The sequence below is a fragment of the Gadus macrocephalus genome, chromosome 8 (genome assembly GCF_031168955.1).
Source record: "Gadus macrocephalus chromosome 8, ASM3116895v1".
NCBI lineage: Eukaryota > Metazoa > Chordata > Actinopteri > Gadiformes > Gadidae > Gadus > Gadus macrocephalus.
Genome location: NC_082389.1, coordinates 11451311 through 11466297, shown reverse-complemented (window position 1 = coordinate 11466297; position 14987 = coordinate 11451311). Strand labels below are relative to the sequence as shown.

At 48.9% G+C, this 14987-nt stretch overlaps 1 protein-coding gene across 1 annotated transcript in view; it reads left to right on the top strand.

Moving 5' to 3' along the window:
- Nucleotides 1-13761, top strand: part of col6a1 (collagen, type VI, alpha 1) — a 28610-nt gene extending 14849 nt beyond the window's left edge. Inside the window, exons 26-35 of the mRNA XM_060058939.1 lie at nt 5301-5366; nt 6757-6792; nt 7140-7176; nt 7434-7442; nt 7872-8005; nt 9048-9151; nt 10002-10188; nt 10989-11160; nt 11466-11495; nt 11633-13761. Coding sequence (XP_059914922.1) covers nt 5301-5366; nt 6757-6792; nt 7140-7176; nt 7434-7442; nt 7872-8005; nt 9048-9151; nt 10002-10188; nt 10989-11160; nt 11466-11495; nt 11633-12261 — 1404 coding nt within the window. The 3' untranslated portion in view covers nt 12262-13761. The remainder of the gene's footprint in view (nt 1-5300; nt 5367-6756; nt 6793-7139; nt 7177-7433; nt 7443-7871; nt 8006-9047; nt 9152-10001; nt 10189-10988; nt 11161-11465; nt 11496-11632) is intronic.
- The last annotated feature ends 1226 nt before the right edge of the window (nt 13762-14987 follow it).

The window sequence follows — 14987 nt, the reverse complement described above, 5'->3', positions numbered from 1 at the left end:
ACGTGTGGAGCTCTGTCTGGGCAGAGGTTGACTGCGGTGTCCGCAGTCAACCTGTGTTTGGTCTTTTCAGACACTTAGGGCCCTATTTTAACGGTCTGAAACACAAGTGAGAAGCGCCAAGCGCAAGTAGCTTTATGGGCGGTTCTATGGCGAAGTCGCTATTTTACCGGCGCAAAAATTACTCTTGAGCCCAACACAAATCTAAAAAGGGTTGGTCTAAAGTAGCCTAATTACCCGTAGGTGTGGTTTGGGCGTGACGTGCAATAAACCAATGAGAGTGCCAGCTCCCATCCCCTTTAAGAGCCATGAGCGCATTTGAATCGGCCGAGTTGATGTTTTGACAGCGCGTCTGAAGTCTCCGATGAGACAGATGCACATGCATTTCAAACTTCAAATGGCTCCGTTTATGGCCAAATAATATGGCCTAATTCACACATGGAATAAGGTTTTCTTCCAGAACTTCAGAAACACTGAGTCCTCAAATAAATTTCGCTAAAGAAAACTTAACACACATATGATATGCGGTAACTGTGGTTCTATTTAATGATATACGCAGTACATTATAAACACCGTTTCTTATCAGTATTGAATGCATTATCGTTATCGACTTGTGTTCCTAATATGCATGTGTCCCCCCGTTCATATTGCCATGGACTGTTTTATGAGTTACGTGTTTAGTTTGTTAGTTTTTTCAAACAGATGGACGCACACACACGCACCCGAATTCATTCATTATTTTACAGATACACACACGCGCGCCCACATTCATTCAATCTTTTTAACCCTCACTCGCAGTAAAACAATGTTTTCTCACGATCAAATACTCATCAATCCTAAAAGTTATGGGCATGTACACGATGTCTGTTTCAAGAAAATATGTGTTTGCTGTACGGTGTTTGCAGATGCATTGATTCAAAAGTACAACTTATTACCGCTGTATCAGCTGTTCTTTCCCAAATAATTTATCAAGAATGTGTGGCTAGGTAGATGAGAGAAGCAAAGTGTATGCGCGAGGTGCACAAGTAACATTATGCATGCGCCCCTAAAATAGCATCTGAACAATGCGCCACTGACCTTAAGCCAGGTATTTACTGGTAGGGGTTAGACAGTACAGAGACGGGTCATTAAGAGGTAGGGGTTAGACAATACAGAGACAGGTCATTAAGGAGCAGGTAGGGGTTAGACAGTACAGAGACGGGTCATTAAGGAGCAGGTAGGGGTTAGACAGTACAGAGACGGGTCATTAAGAAGCAGGTAGGGGTTAGACAGTACAGAGACAGGTCATTAAGGAGCAGGTAGGGGTTAGACAGTACAGAGACGGGTCATTAAGGAGCAGGTAGGGGTTAGACAGTACAGAGACGGGTCATTAAGAAGCAGGTAGGGGTTAGACAGTACAGAGACAGGTCATTAAGGAGCAGGTAGGGGTTAGACAGTACAGAGACAGGTCATTAAGGAGCAGGTAGGGGTTAGACAGTACAGAGACAGGTCATTAAGGAGCAGGTAGGGGTTAGACAGTACAGAGACGGGTCATTAAGAAGCAGGTAGGGGTTAGACAGTACAGAGACAGGTCATTAAGGAGCAGGTAGGGGTTAGACAGTACAGAGACAGTTGATTAAGGAGCTGGTCGGGGTAGACAGTGAGAGACAGGTCATTAAGGAGCAGGTAGGGGTTATACACAGGGTGGATTTGGTGAACATTTGGGATTCAAACCCTGAGCCTTTCGGCTATAGTCAAACCCTAGCCCCTAACCTATCCGTCCCCCATAAATGCCTGTGAAAAAGCTTCATAACTTAGGAACCCAGTTACTGAAAACCAAACATTTAAAACAGCAACTCGCTCCACACCCATTCCTCATCCAGGCTCCAGAAGCCATGGTTCATCATGGTTTATCCTAGAGAAGGGAAGAACAGAGGCCCACCTTTTACATCTCCCATCATGCTTTGCTTCATACTACATATACTCAGAAGGTAATGAAATGGAAATATCTGTTCTTTAGTTTGATGCCGACTACGCCCAGCTTTGCTTGTGATCCGCAGAAATCCTTTCTGGGCGACGTGCTCAATGAAATTCCCTAAAAATAGTTTTAGAATCCAAGACTTTAACACTTTGAGACTTGACCAAAATTTGAACAAAAGGACTATTTGTGTTTTTTTTCTGACTGCCGGCCATTGCCCTCTCAGCCGGCCTCTCTGTGACAGTGTTGGCTGAATGGAGTCTTTTAGATGAAAATAGATAATGAGATGGCATATCTTAATGCTTCTGAGCAGATTCAGAACAGAGACACCAGAATATTCCCTGATGTTTCACTCCTCTTGCTGTTTTTTATCACAAAACAGCATCGTCCTTTGTGATGCACAGAAATTAGTATTTCCACTGTTCACCATTCAAACATCCTGTAGGAATCTCTGGGCGTGGATAAAAATATACCATTTTAATCAGGAAACAAATTCAAGAATCCCATTAAATTAAACTTTCAACAAATTGAAGTCGACACTAACCATGTTCTAGTAAAATGTTGACATACTATCCTAGTAATTTACTAGTTTATTTAATTTCATATGTTTGTTTTTGTTGTAACATAACACGGTGGTACGCCTAGCAGGCCCTAGGCCGGAGGCTGGACACACAGTCAGACAGTCAGACAGTCAGACAGACTGTCCCCAGGCTGATTGTCTCCAGACTAATCTGCTACAGGCTGATGTCTAATGGCTGATTGTGTCCAGACTGATTGTGTACAGACTGACCGACAAGCGGTGAAAAGGTTTTGGCAGACAGATGAAAAGAGGAGTGAAGCCCCAACCTTTGCACACGCTCAGCTATATAAGATGGACCCCATGTTGCTGAAGGATGAATGAATGAATATATATTATACATATATCGCTGAACAATCACATCTGGTCCCATTTGGTTCTGTTCCATCACATGTGACCACACAAAGAATGTTTGTGCGTGTGTGTGTGTGTGCGTGTGTGCGTGCGCGTGCCCTTGCATGTGCACATGTGTCTGCCCGGATGATGTGGTCCATGTTTTATACAGCGGAGACCGTTTGAAGTTTGGTTGTTCTGTAATTGAATCTGTGTGTGTGTGTGTGTGTGTGTCTGTGTGTGTCTGTGTGCGCTCGCATACATACGCGTGTGTGCTTCTTTCTGTTCATGCTGACTCTAAAGAGTCATCTTGTGAATGCATTTTGTCTAAAACAGGTGCTTGCTATTTCCTCATCAAGGAAATGAATCTTTCACATGAACAAACATTTTTTTTTTTTCAAACACGCTTCCCAACCAAACCATTGAGAGGCCAAGACAAATTTCCAAAGAACACACACTGACGCAGACACTTTCATGTTGACTTACACATAGGCGTCCTATTTATCTCTTGCTTTATGGGTTCTGGGTTTCTTTACATCTCTCTCTCTCTCTCTCTCTCTCTCTCTCTCTCTCTCTCTCTCTCTCTCTCTCTCTCTCTCTCTCTCTCTCTCTCTCTCTCTCTCTCTCTCTCTCTCTCTCTCTCTCTCTCTCTCTCTCTCTCTCTCTCTCTCTCTCTCTCTCTGTCTCTGTCTCACACTCACCCCCCCCACACACACACACACACACATGCACTGCTCTCTTCTAATTGTCACGCTGCCCCATCTCTGGGCTGCAGCTACCAGAGACCCAGAAGCTCAGACCTTGAAGCACACAGCAAACACATTAGGAAGATTTGTGTGCTGACGCATGCAGACTCCAGCCCGCTCTTAATCTGATCCAGAGTATTGAAGAGGGAATTTACCATGTAGACGCACGGGACGCTTGGGTTGCTGATAAAGAACTTCCCACACTTTATTCAGAATAGAAAAAGTATTGAGAGAGAACTCTTATCAAGAAGTCAACATCAACGTAGGAGAATAAACACACAATGCACTGTGCATTGTGAATCCTTACAAAACTTTTGAAGTTTTAAGGAGTTCAAAGACGCCTGACGGTGTAGCTTGTGGCCTGTGTCTCTGAGGGGTACGGAGGCCTCCGGCAGCAGAGGAAATATGTTCCGCGATGGCCTGAGTGCTATCCTCTTGTCTGCTCGTTGCATCTCCACCACGGCTCTGCCAGGGATTAGTTGTGGCTCCCATTGGGAGCAGCAGCAGCTGCAGGGCCGCTGTCCAACCTATGGGACTCTCGTAGGGGTCGGCTCTGGCCCTACTCCTGGCCCTGGTCCTGGCCCTACTCCTGGGCCTGGTCCTGGCCCTAGTCCTGGCCCTGGTCCTGGCCCTGGTCCTGGCCCTGGCCCTGGCCCTGGCCCTGGCCCTGGCCCTGGTCCTGGCCCTGGCCCTAGTCCTGGCCCTGGTCCTGGCCTTAGTCCTGGCCCTGGCCCTGGTCCTGGCCCTATTCCTGGCCCTGGCCCTGGTCCTGGCCCTGGTCCTGGTCCTGGTCCTGGTCCTGGCCCTGGCCCTGGTCCTGGCCCTGGTCCTGGCCCTATTCCTGGCCCTGGCCCTGGCCCTGGTCCTGGCCCTGGTCCTGTTCCTGGTCCTGGTCCTGGCCCTGGCCCTGGTCCTGGCCCTGGCCCTGGTCCTGGTCCTGGCCCTAGTCCTGGCCCTAGTCCTGGCCCTTGTCCTGGCCCTGGCCCTTGATGGTTTTATTTCACACTGTAGGAATCTCTCCTCTCAGCACATTAAGCTGGATGTCTTTTTAAATTTCTGGATCTGATAAAAAAAGTATTTCTTAACCTGGAACATTTTGTGTCTGGTTTCCCCACTCTGCGTTCCTCCTCAAGATCTCTTCCTTGCTGATTAAGGGAATATTATCTTGCCCTCTTGTGGAACGAAGTTTAGTTTTTGTTGGATTGGAGCACATTTACTCCTTAATTTATGACTTCATCATCTGTGGGTAGAATCCGAGCTGCAGCCAGAGGGCGGCTCCACGGTGAAACCATCAGATAATGGCATCCATCACGTTACCCTCTGAGGAGCAGAGAGCCTCCGAGATCTGGAGATGAAAGGGTTTAAATTAGAGGAGAGAACCGCCTTCCACTAGATCCATGGATACCTGCCCTGCATTCCTGCATGAGCTGACCCCCGACCCCTGACCCCTCAGCCTTTCTCCCATGCTGAGTCTGCTATGTATCATCTTGTGATAAAACAAGGTGCATTAGAAAGTGGAATTATTGTTCTTATTGTCATTTTGTTTGTTAACTCTCTCTCTCTCTCTCTCTCTCTCCCTCTCTCTCCCTCTCCCTCCCTCCCTCTCTCTCTCTCTCTCTCTCTCTCTCTCTCCCTCTCCCTCTCCCTCTCCCTCTCTCTCTCTCTCTCTCTCTCTCTCTCTCTCCTTTAGAACAACCTTCCCGGGGATCCAGGACCTAAGGGCGCTAAAGGTCACCGAGGACCTGAGGGCAGAGTGGTAAGATCTACCTGTGTGTGCAAGAAGTGTGTGTGTGCATGTGTGTTTGGTCATGTGCGTGAGTTGAGTTCACACCTGTAGAGTGGACCTCATGTTTTAAACACCACCTCTTTAAACACGTGAACAAACAACCAGCTGCTGTTCCTACCAAACAGGAACAGCCTGGTCCCATCACGTAGGAGGTCTGCGCGGTTCCACACTTTATAGGAGCCTGGCTCAAAGTGTGGCTTCGTCATCCCAGGGTCATGGGGCTTTAGGCGTGTGAGAAGGTTTTGGTGGATGCCAATCAAGTTGGTCTTTCAACCCGACCCTTTCCCACAACTTTAACTGCATTCCTCCTCCGTCCACTTCCTGCCGTTGCCTTCATTCTGTTCCTCTGGCTCTGGCTCTTGTTCTCCTTCCTCTGTCTCTCTCTTTCCCGCTTTGGCGTTCCTCTTTATCGCTCATTCTCTTCTTTTCCTCCTCCTCCTCCTCCTCCCCCTCTCCTCTTTGACTTGTGGCTCTTTGCGGCATATTTCGGCATCGACATTTTGAATTATGTGTTTGTGCCGTAAAATCCTCCCGTCTGCAATTAACTGTCTTCTACCCTTTCTTGCTCGCTCTCTCTCTCTCTCTCTCTCTCTCTCTCTCTCTCTCTCTCTCTCTCTCTCTCTCTCTCTCTCTCTCTCTCTCTCTCTCTCTCTCTCTCTCTCTCTCTCTGTGCAAAACTAGAGACAGACAAGTATGTGCGTCTGTGTGTTTGTATTTAATTTTGTGTGTGAACGTGCATGAGCTTTTTTTCTTGCTGAGAATGACTCCAGGAGCACGCACACGTATGTGTGCGCGCTCCTGGAGTCATTCTCAGTCATTCTCAAGAAAAAAAGCTCTTAAACAGTATTCTGTGCCAGTTAAAACAAAACAGATGTTTTCATTTCTACAGCAAAGCGGGGAGTATAAAGGTATGGCGGGGGAGCGCTGAAAGTCTTCTGCAAGAATTTGTTACTGTTGCAGTGGAGCAATTCAACCAAATTTGTTGTTGGGTGGGTGCGTGGGTGGGTGTGGTTGGTTGTGGATGGTTGGGTGGGTGTAGAACTGTTTTTTTCAGTGGTTGGACGCCTCTCTGGTCGGTGGCACACTTGAAGGAGCAACGGTTCTTCTTGGACAAAAATCGTTGTTTTTTTCATAGATTCAAGTGCAAACAGACTCACTCATTGTGGTAGATTACTCACACTCAGAAAAAACCCAGGTTGTAATCCCATTGAGGGATTTACTGTTATAAGATTATACACTCATCTCTCTCTCTCTCTCTCTCTCTCTCTCTCCCTGCCCCTATCTCTTTCTATCTTATCCTCTCTCTCTCTCTCTCTCTCTCTCTCTCTCTCTCTCTCTCTCTCTCTCTCTCTCTCTCCAGGGACCACCAGGACCTCCTGGACCAGCAGGGACTGATGTGAGTGCGAAGGCCTTTAATCCCCCCCCCCTTCCCGTCCATTGCGTTCAGCGGTGATGGTGGTGGGAAATTAAGTTCATTAGCTTTGTGTTCGTATCCGGGGTCACGCACCCCGAAAACCGATACTCAAAGCTTTGAAGGTGGCGGCATACGTTGTAATTTCCTGACTGTCCAGGCTCTCCCATTGGGTGAAAGTAAATATATAAATTTGAGGGCTCTGCATCCCACCTGAACTGGGTTATGTAAGGCTGGTGTTGTGATCTGGTCGACCTGCCTGCCATATGGGAATGATAAAGGATATAATGTTATGGAAAGTAATAGTGTATGATTCTACTCCTCTTTCCCAGGAATGTGAAATTCTGGACATCATCATGAAGCTGTGCTGTAGGTTGCCCCGGATACAGCAAACACAAACATGGCCGTGACCTTAAAATACCCACACACACACACACACACACACACGTGCACGTGCACATGCAGATGTTCACACATGTACATAGACACAAACACATGCACAGTTAATTAGTACTTGCCTTGCACAAACAAGAAGGGAACACCACAGTTCAAGGCAGCGGTATAAATCCACATTAACATATTTTTTCTTGTTGTTCTGTTCTCCGTGGACCTCTCTTCCCCTTCAGCTTGTTGTGGTGAGTCTGCACATACTCACCCACCCACTTACTTACACAATGAACGCATGGTAATTATTAGGACTAATTAGACCCCCATACTCTCTGCCTAATGGGTTTCCTGCTGTGTCTGTGTGGCAGCGTGTGATTGAGTGTTTGCATGTGTGTATGTGTGTGCTTCAAGTGCAGGAATGTAGCCATTGAAACAACTACCTTATTTGATTAATTGAATGTACTAGCATGATTCTTGCACATTTCTGGTTTTATCTTCATGGTTGAATTTACTTTCTTTTCTCTTTGAACAAAAGTTTCCGCTAAATAAATGTAATGCAATGTGTGCGTGTGTGTGTGTGTGTGTGTGTGTGTGTGTGTGTGTGTGTGTGTGTGTGTGTGTGTGTGTGTGTGTGTGTGTGTGTGTGTGTGTCTGTGCGCATGTGTGTGTGTGTGCAGAGTGTAAGTGTGGGCCTTTGGACCTGGCCTTCATCGTGGACAGCTCTGAGAGTATCGGTGCCTCCAACTTCGCCCTGGCCAAGGACTTCATCATCACCGTCATCGACCGCCTCATGAAGGACCAGCAGATCAAGGTACGGCCGTGGCACTTTCACCGCTGTTAGCACCCCCCGCTATTAGCACCCACTGCTATTAGCTATGACAACCGATTTTAACAATGGCGATTGCCTTTAGCAACGGTGATCGCTGCTAGCAGTGACCATCGCTTTTAGCAATGTTAATCGCTGTTAACAATGTTGAAGTCTGTTAGCTATGGCCGCTGTTAGCGAAGGAAGACCGCTGTTAGCGAAGGATGATTGCTTTAAGCGATGGCAGCAGTTCAGGATTCCTGTTAGCGGCGATCACAGTTACCGACGGTCACTTTTGGCAGCGAGCACAGCTTCTATGTCAGTGGTCCTTGTGTGAGTGTGGACTTGTTTAGTCTGAGAAGACTTCTGTCCGACATCGTCTAAAATAGTCTAGTGGGAATGTTTTTGCTGTTGTTCCGCTGACCCTCCCTTTCCTTGGAGGGCGCAATTAGTCAGGGTGGGTCTGACTCATTAAGAAAGAAAATACAAACACAAGCGCTAGACATAAACGAGCGAGCACACGCACACCACACACTGACAAACCTGAATGCAGGCAAGGACCCCCCCACACACACACACACACACACACACACACACACACACACACACACACACACACACACACACACACACACACACACACACAGACACACACACACACACACACACACAGACACACACACACACACAAACACACGCGCACACACACACACACACACACACACACACACACACACACACACACACACACACACACACACACACACACACACACACACACACAAACACACACGCACACACACACACACACACCACACACACCACACACACACACACAGACACACACACACACACACACACACACACACACACACGCACCGCACACACACACGCACGCACACACACACACACACACTCATACCCTTAGAAATCCCCTACAAACAAACATCCAGACAAACCAATGTTTGTTGAACAATTAGTCAAATAGGAATAAGGTTCACACACACACACACACACACACCTAGTGACCGTGTCCCCTCCTCCTCAGTTCTCCTTCAACAATTCCCGTGTGGGCGTGGTGCAGTACAGCGGCTCGGCAGCCCAGGAGGTGTTGCAGCTGGACGGCGTCATGAGCCTTCAAGACTTCAAACAGTGAGCGCATGCACGCACGCACGCATACTCACAAGCTCTCTCACACAAATACTGAAAAATAATAAATTCACACAAATAATAAATTCACTCACTCACTCACTCATTCACTCACACACGCACACATACTCACACGCAGAAACTAAATTACTCACACACACACTAGAGCTTAGATCGGGCCCAGAAAATCGAGCCCGACCCGACACGAGCCCGTGCACGTTCTGTCCGAGCCCGGCCGGGCCGACATATTAACTGTAATTATGAGCCCGAGCCCGATTTCAACCCGACATCTTTTTTGATACATGGGATGCATTCGAGTGGAGGAGACACGTGAGCTGCATCATGTGTGGCGTTTTTATTGAAATGTTTTACTTTGTGTAACTTTGTACACATTTGTTATTAAGGTCTACTCTGCTAAATATACAGGCCTATAGCATTTCTGTTTATGGCATAGATTTCTCCTCAGATTTGGTCAATAAAGCAATGATTAAAAAAAACAAACACACAAACGCTTGATCAATGGCCCGATGATACTGGTGGGAAATATCTGCTCGGGTCGGGCTCGGGCTGGGGCAGAGAATCTTAACTCTAACACACACACACACACACACACACACACACACACACACACACACACACACATACTTACACGGTCTCTCTAACACACTGACTTTTTCTGTGTCTCTCGTCTCCCTCTCCCCCCACCTGTCTCCCTGTCTGTCCCTCTGTGCCTCCTGTCTCCCTCTGCGTCTCCCTTCTCCCTCTGTGCCTCCCGTCTCCCTCTCCCCCCTACCCGTCTCCCTGTCTCTCCCTCCCCCCACCTGTCTCTCCCCCTCCTCCCGTCTCCCTGCAGGGGGGTGCGGGACATGCGCTGGCTGGCGGAGGCCACCTACACCGGGGAGGCGCTGCAGTACTCCCTGAACAACATGATCAACAACATGAAGCTGGAGAACCGCGTGGTGCTCGTGCTCACCGACGGGCGCTCCGACACCAACCGGGACAATGTGCCGCTCAACACGCTCTGCGGCAAGGGCATCCGGGTAGGCGACGCCGCGGCCGGACGCCCTTCTGCTCAACGACCAACAAACACCCGCCTCTGCGCCCACTGACAGCATGCCTTGGGCAGGGGGATTTCTGAGTCTGGGACACTTTGGCTTTCCCTTGAAGGCCGTGGCTGAAGGAACACGTTTTATTGAAGTGCATTGACGTTGAGATTTGGACCAGGACCTAATCAGTAGCACTGACTTCTAAATCTCTCTTAATTGAACATGAGTTGTTTTTACGGTTTGGTTTTCCTTTGAAGGAAGGGACACAGGTTCAGATGGTTGTGCACAAGAAAAGAATGGATGGATTATTTGAGTGGTCAAGGCAATGTCAAATAGTAACATCGCTTTGTATGTTTGCAAATCAAGTCCTCACCTCAGTTGAGCCACACCAACACGCCTTGGCCTAGAAAGCATGTCGCACATACTAGAAAGCATGTGCACGTGATTCCAAATACTATGCAGCAGACCTACGGGGCAGTATAGTGTGTAGAGTAGTATAGAGTACTCAGACTTCGCCTTATATTGAACCTCAAAGAATTACCATGGATGCCACACTTCCAAACAAATCATCGCGGGACACTGAAGTAAACATGAGAGTTCCCCTAAGGGACTGCTTAACCCCGTCCTCCTGCCTGCTGACAGCGGGGTAAAACAAACGCACAGCATGCCTTTAAGTGGCCTCATTAGCTGCTGCTGGTGCGCTTGTTTTTCTTGCATGACACCAAAAATAACCCCCCTCCCTGCCATTGTTTGAAGCGTTTTCAACTGACATGTGGTGCGTTCCCGGCGGTCAGGTGGGGGGTCTGGGCGTGAAGGACTACGCGGGCCGGATCCCCAACAAGGAGCAGCTGGGAGACGTGGTGTGTCAGAATGACCCCAAGCCCGGCTTCACCTTCGTCCTCGACAACTTCGCTGAGCTGCTGGACGACACCTTCCTGCAGAACCTCACCGCCAACATCTGCAAAGGTCTGGGTGCACACACGCACACAAACGCACGCACACGCACGCACATGATTGAGCACACACACACACACACACACACACATGCATTTGTAACTTCACACACACACAGGCGCATTCAGACACACACACACACACACACACACACACACACACACACACACACAGGCGCATTCAGACACACACACACTTGCTAACATTTGCATACACACAGAGAATGTTTCTTCATTTTGTGTGCAAATATTATCAGACAATGAATTGCATTGAACAATGATAAATATTGCTTCCATTTTCTTCCCCGACAACTGCAGAAAAGAAGTGCCCCGACTACAAATGTCCCAGTAAGTCCCCTTTTCCCACAAAAGCTCCTTCCTATCTCGTTGTCTTGGCTCACTCTTCTTCTCCTTGGCATATCACGTTTATTATTCCTCATAAATGAGATTTCTTCTTCTTCCCCCCCCCCCTCCCCCCCCATCAGTCAGCTTCGAGGAGGCCACCGACATCCTGCTGATGATTGACAGCTCGGCCAGCGTCGGCCAGAAGAACTTCGACACCAGCAAGGCCTTCGTGCAGCGCCTGGGCGAGCGCTTCCTGGCGTCGACGCAGGCGGGGCGCCCCCGGGTGCGCGTGGCGGCCGCTCAGTACAGCCGCGCCACCGCGCTGGAGCAGGACTTCACCACCAACCTGACGCTGCTGGCCCAGCGCGTGGACGAGGCCGCCTTCCAGAACGACGGCACGGACATGGTGGAGGCCATGCGCTTCTCCTTGGAGAAGTTCCGAGGGCGCGGCGACGGCAGCGGCGCGCTCTCCAAGAAGCTGGTGCTGTTCTCCGACGGCCGCTCCCAGGGCATCACGCAGGCGGTGCTGGAGAAGCGCGTGCGCGAGGTGGAGGACGCCAACGTGGAGCTGTTTGTGATCGCCGTGGGCAGCCAGGTGAACGAGGCCAACCTGCGCACCCTGGTGAGCCGAGGCCGGCCGGACGACGTCACCTACGCCCAGCGGCACCTGCTGCGCATGGCCGACTACCCGTCGCTGCTGCGCGGCGTGTTCCACCAGACCGTGTCCCGCCGCGTGTCTCTGACCCGGGCTAGAGGAGCCAGGCAGTAGATCCCCCCCCTAACCGACCCCCCCCCCCCCCCCCCCCCCCCCCCCCCCTCCCTGCCCCTTCAGGACCCCCCAGGGAGCCCCAGGGTGCCCCCACACCCCCGACACGTTTTAGAGCGTCTTTAGGACTTTTACTACCCTTTCACTCAATTACTCCTTAGACACTGTGTCCAGGTGCTTTTTTATCAATGAAATAAATGATTGAATTAAACTACGAATTCATTCAAATTGACCGAGCGGGGGGGGGGGGGGGGGGGTAACATTTTTGTGTGTTAGGACGGGGGTCTACGTAAGGCTAGATCGCAGCTCGGGTCTTGACGACATGAGGGAATCTGCTCCGCAGTTCATTTTCTTGAATGTTTGCCCTTATCATCCCGCCTCCGGCGTCCAATCACGTTGCAACTAACTATCCTATCGTTCCCTGCTCCCGCCCACCTTGCCTCGACCTGGCCAATGGGAAGAGGAATGGACTGGTGTTAGAAGCAGGTCTAGTGGGAGCCGATGTGGAATCAGAAGCTGGTCCAGGGGTGGGTGTTTCTTCCTTCATGTCGTCAGGGCCAGAGCTCCATCCTCATCGTGATGAAAACCAAAAAGGTGGCGAAGGGGGACGGGCCCTGTGGAATGTGTGTAGGCGTGTGCATGTGTGTGTGGTTGTGTGTGCACGTTCCTACCAAGTCGTGCTCGTAGCCTTGGGCTCGCCACCCTTAATGTGCGCGTGTGCCTGCACGTATGTGTGTGTGTGTGTGTGTGTGTGTGTGTGTGTGTGTGTGTGTGTGTGTGTGTGTGTGTGTGTGTGTGTGTGTCTGTCAGTATACAGAGGTAGTGTTTAACGGCTAGCCTCAAGGGGTATTTTCTTTTCATTTAAAACACTTCTCCAGGGGTCAAAGAGTCAGCAGAGAGGCTGTTTTGTGTCATGTGTCTGTCAAACATACGTGCACTCCCACACACACACAGATGCACAAACACACACAAACTTCATCTGTGAGGTCGTTGGATAGCATGTAGAAAAAGTAGCATAGAGAATAAATAGTGGGAGGCCCTCACATGCACACGTTCACAAATGAACACACGCATACACACACACACACTGTCTTATACGTGCACACACTAAAACAAAACACATGCACATACGGTCTCTCGTGTATACAGACAGACACACACATACACAAACTGTAAATCATACACAGACCTGCAGTAAAACACACACACACACACACGTATCTACACAACCTATTACACACCCTCACACAAACACACTTTCCTTACACAAACACACACACATGAACACACACATGAACACACACACTGTTCAGGTCATTGTTACTGTGTTCTCTATGTCTGTCGTTAGCAGGGCCCCCACGGGCCTCTGCGCTGGTGTTGTATTATCTACGGTGCTATTGGAATCAGACCTGTGTTGTCTAAAAGAAAATATCTTACCTGGGGAGAGCCCCCCTCAGTCATGCTGTAGGAGGAGCTTCAATAAAGACGGCCTTAACCCCCAAAGTGTCTCTCTGCTCATTTGTTCCTATTGGTCGTGAAACACTCCGCCCACAGACACACAGTATGCATTCACACACAAACATTCAGTCATTTGGTCGTCTCATCCACACCGATTTACAAGTTGAGATTGAGAACAGTGAAAGCCTACAATTAAACTTGGATGTAGAGGCAAAACGTTTCCAGACGGATTCTGAATCTCTACAAACTGCACCGGGCGCAGTAGTTTATGGGAACAAGAACAAAGAGTTGGATAGTAGAGTACATATCATGTCCACAATGATTAAAAGATAGTCGTACCCTGCGCCAACAAGCACTAAAGCGCCATGAAGGAATGTCAGGCGAGGTGAACAGCCAACCACAACGCACCGGTGAATCACAACGGGCCGAAGTGGATGTTGTTTGTTGGGGCAGCGTGGCAGCAATTTAAGAAAAGCGTATTTTGATGTCAACAACCTTAATTGTGTGATGTTGGCAGGCGAATGTGAATTAAATTGATGCATTATGTCGAAGTTTACGATAAGCCTCATCAGAAAGGTCCGTAGATGTGGTTGTAAACAATCTTCCCCAACGGAGGGCCATGGAAGGATAAAAGACGGGCGTCCATGAAACAAATCAAGCTACGTTTCGTCAATAAACATTTATTGTCTGGAGCCATGACGATTTCAAAACTGTAATGGAATGCAGACGAGCAGAATAGTGATCCATAACCACATGTTACGCAAACGGACCTTAATTTGTCAGACGTTGACGAAATAGATTAGATTTCTCCTACTTTTTCAGGATACAACAAATAAGTTCTCAGTCTGCAACGGAGCACTTGTCATCCATTACAGTGTCTCAGCAGCTGTGTGTTGTAGCAGTACTGTTTAGCTATTTGGGACGAGGATTTAATGCAAAGTGACTTACAAAGTGTAAACCAAATGACGAGCACAGCTGCTAGGGTGCTAATAATCCATCATTGCATTTATTAAGATACCCAACGTGCTTTAATGAGTGTGTGCGTGTGCGTGCGCGCGCGTGTGTGTGTGTGTGTGTGTGTGTGTGTGTGTGTGTGTGTGTGTGTGTGTGTGTGTGTGTATGTTTTGTGTGAAACTCACACTATTGGGAAACTATTGTGAAAGAACGGTGGTTGCAGGGGAACCCAAAGTCACGTCGTAATGTATTTTCCTGCGCGTCCAACTCTTCCATGTGCTTCGAATCAAGCATCAGGTCCACTTTACAGCTCAACA